Source organism: Pteropus alecto, unplaced genomic scaffold, assembly GCF_000325575.1.
Source record: "Pteropus alecto unplaced genomic scaffold, ASM32557v1 scaffold252, whole genome shotgun sequence".
Taxonomy (NCBI): domain Eukaryota; kingdom Metazoa; phylum Chordata; class Mammalia; order Chiroptera; family Pteropodidae; genus Pteropus; species Pteropus alecto.
Window position 1 is genome coordinate 11,827 of NW_006432449.1, and position 5,801 is coordinate 17,627.

General features: G+C 34.8%; 1 protein-coding gene and 1 pseudogene across 1 annotated transcript in view; both read right to left on the reverse strand.

Moving 5' to 3' along the window:
* The window catches only part of PLS3 (plastin 3), a 93,849-nt gene that overhangs the window by 933 nt on the left and 87,115 nt on the right, over positions 1-5,801 (reverse strand). The window contains exons 11-17 of the mRNA XM_006907302.3: positions 5,463-5,658; positions 4,203-4,281; positions 3,327-3,441; positions 2,985-3,118; positions 2,108-2,231; positions 1,750-1,874; positions 1-291 (exon numbers count right to left, since the gene is read on the reverse strand). The exon at positions 1-291 is cut by the window's left edge and continues 933 nt beyond it. Coding sequence (XP_006907364.1) covers positions 159-291; positions 1,750-1,874; positions 2,108-2,231; positions 2,985-3,118; positions 3,327-3,441; positions 4,203-4,281; positions 5,463-5,658 — 906 coding nt within the window. The 3' untranslated portion in view covers positions 1-158. The remainder of the gene's footprint in view (positions 292-1,749; positions 1,875-2,107; positions 2,232-2,984; positions 3,119-3,326; positions 3,442-4,202; positions 4,282-5,462; positions 5,659-5,801) is intronic.
* LOC112476092 lies at positions 4,721-4,839 on the reverse strand (annotated as a pseudogene).

A 5,801-nucleotide genomic window follows, 5' to 3' on the forward strand; every position in this document is an offset into this window, starting at 1 on the left:
CTGAGGACTCTCATGAGGAGCTAGTCTTGTTAATCAATCAAAATTAAAGGTCCTTTAAGTGACCAACAGTTCTTAAGCCATGAGCACTTCACCTGGAAATAGCTGACCTACTAATCATGCACCTGGGAACAAGGTTGTTTTTATTCAGATTGGTTATTTTACACTCTCTTCATTCCCCTACCCATCAAGCATGCAAATACGGTCATGACCATCTTGGGCTTTACTTCCACGAGGTCTTCAGGGAGAGCATATACCCTGGCTCCAATTCTTCTAGCCATTGACACTGCATACCTATTTTTGAGGAAACAAAAATTAAGATGAAATTCTTGTCAGTTGAGGATACAATATGAGATCTATTTTCTCTTATATAATCATTTGGCTGGTATATAAAGCTTCCATATTTAAAGTTCAAATTGGAACGATTTCACTTTCTGTTATTTTGTTTTCTGTTTTATTGTTTTTGCAGTCACTCTTAAGTGACACTAGGTTTTTATAAGCTCTACTATTTGGGACAGTATTTATTCACTCTTTTTCTCCAATATTAAATGAGAATTAATTTTAGAGCCCTGACTTGATATGAAAATAAATATTACTTATATACATACATACATATATGTATATATATATAAATCACTCAGATTGTCTATATGATCAATGTTGATATTCTCATTAAGCATGTAGTAAGATAACAGACACTCTCATGTGATCTACCTTAGAGATATGAGGTGAAAAATTATGCCAGATGAAAAATCCAAATTGCTTTGGTAGATGCAGTGAATACTTCCAAATATTCAAGGGAGGGTAGAGGGTCTACATGGCACATGGCCAGAATGGCCAGAGCAAGGAATAGAAAGGATAGACAAAGGAAGGAAAGAAAGAACTGACCTGTCCAGCTAGGGTAATTTGCAGGAGCACGCCTCAATTAATATATGAGGCATTTCTAGGTGTTCTGTAACAGGAATCTTTAAAGTTGGTCAAGTTTCTGCTAAAAGAAGTTTCGAGAGTTCTCTATATATTATAGATATTAAATATTTATCACGTATGCTACAAATATTTTTCAAGGAAGGAAGAAATAATGGTGCTTCACTCCAAAGTTTTGCAGTAATGCTTCTTAGCTATCCTATGAAGCTCTGCTCTGGGCTGATTTTCAGTGTGTACTAGTAAAGCTTTCATGGGTTGCCTGTGAAACCAGGTCACGGTCAAGGTCTTTGGTGCAGGGAAGAGACAGGTGGAAAAGGCCTTCTGAATATTGCTGAAATGCAAGAATCTTCCAAGGCATATTGTCAAATGAGGGCTAAACATCCTTCCCATTTAGGGACCAAGATAATAAGCTCAACATATTTCATAAGAGTGATCTATACACAGTAACAAAGATATTAGAGAATAATGTGGTTTAAAAAAGAAGTGAGACAGAACCCTCTTATCCTTAGCCCATTTTTACCTTGTTGTAAGTTTGTAACTGAGTTGCACTGAAGCATACACTACATTATTTCTGTAAGCTACTAAAGCAACAACTAATTGAGTAAATACTAGGTCAGGCACAATGCTAAGTTCTTATATATTTTATTCATTTCAAAATATCTAAGGTAAGTATTTTTGCTCCCATTTACTGATGAGGAATCTGAGGCTCAAAGAGGTTTTCTCCAGGTGACAGACACCATTCTTAAGTTGCATAACCTAAATGAGAATGCAGATCTGCCTCACTACATAGCCTGTGCTCTTGCTAGGATATCATGCAGTAGTCCTTACTTGGCATTATTGTGCTTGTCATCTTCTGTTAGATTGCCGCTCTTAACTAGGTCATAGTTTATGCAGCCTGGCTGGATGGCATCAATTAAATCCACAACTGCCAAACTGGAGCTGATTGTCTTGTCCTAGTATAAAAGAAAAATCTGAGAATTTCAATATGTACAAATCAACATATGATTGCTTATATAAAGTTGCCCAAAAAACAAAGTCAAGCGAATTGAAAGAGAGAATCTTGCCATTGGTCCAACAATAATTCTGACTCACAAAGAAACCAAAGGTTGTTCTTCCAAATTATAGACATGCCAAGTTATAGAAACTTTCTAGTAAACATCGTGCTAGTCATACATGTAATTCTTACCTTAAAACTCTGAATGGACGTTGATTTTCCAGCTTCATTCAATGTTCTGTTCACCCAGCTTACAATGATGTCGTCATTAGCTTTCTGACCATCTCCAAGATCTTCCAGGACATTGAGGGTATATCTAAAAGAAAAAAGCAGAAGAAAATGTCCCAATCTACTTAATGAGAAATAAAATGCATACATTAGGAAGCTGCTTTATCTTCCATTTTTTTTTTTGTTCTTTAGATTTGAAAAAACTAAAGATTTCATGGAAAGAGAGTCATGCTATATGAAAAAAAAATATTTCAACTAGAAGTGGTTTGCCACTGATTTACCCTTTGTAGTAGTGTGCATGTGGGGAGGGAGATTTTCAGTGCTTTAATGAGCAAGCCCAACACTCTACACCAGGTACATTTTGTACTATTCCAACAGTGTTAATGACTTAAAATAAGCTATGTTTTGGCTGGTGCCCACAGTCATAATAAATGTTTTTCACTATTATAGTTAAGTGATCTTCTTTTTCAAATAGATACATGAGATGTTCATAATTTTTACTAACTATATTTTTATTCACTGACACTAAATGAGGCTCAAGTCCACGGGTCAGGTTTCCTATGAAAAAAAGGAAATAGTCATAGTTCCGCTGCCTAACTTTCAAGATGGCATCTCCCAGGGAACATCCAACATATACTCATTACTTAAGCTCATTTCAGAGTCTAAATACAAAAATTTCAAATGTGTATTCATTGACATGTTTGCTTAAAAATAATGAGTGGTCTAGTTATTATATTATTGATTGAATTTCAACTGTAATGGAAAAATAAAAAAAAAATAATGACTAGATCACAGACCTGTATTAGATTAAACCTTAAACAGCTAAAATTATGTATCATACCTTCTCATCAGCTGCCAGACTAAAGCTAAAGTCAGGGTTTGGTTCCCATCATTTAGGTCTTGCCCTCCAATGCCAACCAGGGAGAATTTGGCAGGATGCTTCCCTAATTCAATAGCATAGTTGCAGTTTTCTAGCTGCAAACACACAAAAGTAAATGGTTAAAGATTTTAATTTGTTTAATCTGTACACACGTGTGTGGTGCTAGATGCTTAGCACATAAAAATAAACAAGACACAGTTCTTATCCTCAAGAAGCTTAGAGTTAAGAGATTTCCAAACACAAGAAACAAATTTAAAATAAAAATAGTCTGTAAAAAAGATATGTGGCAACTTAATTATCTACCTTTTTCATGTTGGCTCCAAGTTTCGGATATGGAGGTTTATTAACCTTACTCCAGTCAACAGGAACTTTAATTCGTTCATATAACTGTAAGATTACCAGGGCATCTTGCAGGTCGCTAACAATTTAAAAATAATTTAATCAGTGTTTTTAGATAGCTGGGTTTTTGTTTCCTTAAAAACAGTAACACTATACTGTCAAATAAGATAAATAAAACCATAGATAATACCCATATTTTCTATCAATCTATGCTGAAAATTGAACCAAGACCATCTGATTCACTTAAAAGTATTGAGAGCTTACTGTTTGCAAGGAAGTGTTCTAGAAGCTGAGCACATAGGAGAAAAATCCCTGGCCTCACATTAGAGCCAGAGAGAGATAATAAACAAGTACATGGATAAACAGATATGATTTTGGGGTGCGTATGAGTATTATGAAGAAAAAAAAGAACTAGGGTTAGGGGTTAGAGAGTGGCAGGTGGTGGTCAGGATCTGAATCAGTGGCTTGAATAAGAGAGTGAGGCATTAGATGTGGAAAAGAACATTCCAGGCTGAGAGAACAGTGAGCACAAAGACCCCCCACCCCCAGGCATCATGGATGGTCTGCTTAAAGCATTCCCTGATCTTTGCCTCAAATTTCTAGGGTATTTGCACCCTAGAAAGACATTTATGCATTCTATCACTGATAGTTGATGACAGTGTAAAGAAATAATCGGGGCTTATGTGTATTTGGAAAATGATAACAAAGTCACAACTCAACATTTTCAAATATAAATATTCACTACAAACTAACATTTAGAAAATGTTTACAGCTGTAATTATTTGTGTAGAACCCATTCATGATGTTCACAGCTGTTTACATAGCAGTAGAAAGGCTTACGCATAGAGATGGTTTACATGAGGATTAACACCAAGAGAGTTCATCCAGTTACGGAAGGTTCTTTCTTCTCGAGTTTCTCCTATTAAAAATATTCACAAAATTTATATATTCATTAAATATCTTGTATATGTGCATATATTAATCCATATATGATTATTTTATTTCCTTTGTATAGATCCAGAGGTTTTCTCCAATATTAACTTCCAAGCTTTCTCTCTAAATGTATTCTCTAGATACATATTTAATTTTTTATTTGTTGAATGTATTTTAAAATTAAAGAATATAACCTTATGATAACCAGTTAACCAACTTGGAGGAACTTTTTATAATCCCCTACCCCACTTTAATACTTCTCCAATATCTCCACAAGTCCCCATACTTGAAAGTAACTAATGTAATCAAATTTAGTTTCTATTTAAAAAATTTGCTATGGTCATATGAACCTTATGTCTTCCCTCTACCCATTTTTAAACATTAAGCTACACATAAGTATGTCTTTTACATTCTTTTTTTTTTAATGCCTACAGTACTTGGTATTCCTAGGTAGTCTCCCCTCCAAGTGCTAACCAGGCCCGACCCTGCTTAGCTTCCAAGATCTGACGAGATCCGGCACTTTCGGGGTGGCATGGCCATAGACCTTTTACATTCTTATATTATAGCAACAAACTAGTTGAAACTTCAAAAGTATAAAATTTAAAAATTTTATAGCTATGCCAGTGGATACTCAACAGCTACTATTTGCATTTGTTAATTTTTAAATACTATATTTCATGCATGTATAATCTGGAAAAGGTAAACTCTGCTTTCCCGAACTTAAATAATTATCATACATTAATATTATTTTCTGAGTAGGTCAGTGTGAAAGGAACTGAGGCTAGTTCCAGTTAGTCTGATTGTGGAAGAATAAAACATAAATATGGTAAATTTACACGTCAAATTTTATGCAGTTGTGCATTTTTCTGGTGAGAAGTTTAAAAAGTGATCTAACTCTAAAATAGTCAAATAAAACATTGGTTTACTATGTGGCCTTAAATGAAGTGGCCCTAGACTACTTTAAAAGTAGCATTCCTTTCTTCACTTATATCATCTTTTTCTGTCAGCTGCCAGTTTTTACTCAGCCCTTGGGTCTACTTCTAGCAGTCATTTGCTAAAAGAAAGTAGATAAGGAAATTTATCAAGTCAAGATTATGAAATCATCATGGCCTGTGTATTTCTGCTCTGTAGTCCCACCCATTAGAATTGGAAAAACCTTTTAATTACCTTCTAATAGAGTCCAGTCAATATCCTGGTTCTCTGGCTTAGTTAGTGCCGGGTACTTATTAAATAAGTTAGCCACAAAGGCTAAGTTGAGTTTGGGGTTTCCACTGACAACATCAGCAGGAGTAACAAACTGTCTGCAACCTAATTTGTCTGCTTGTTGAAGCATACTCTCAGCTCTCTTCAAATCATCTGTTTCCTGTTGAAGTAAAAGAAGAAGACATTTTTAAGAGGCCATACTAAAAATATAGACATATTTCCATACAATGATAGGTTAGGTATACAATTCTACTTTCTCTTAGCCAACATATGGTACTTATAAAATTGTTTTGAATGCAAAAA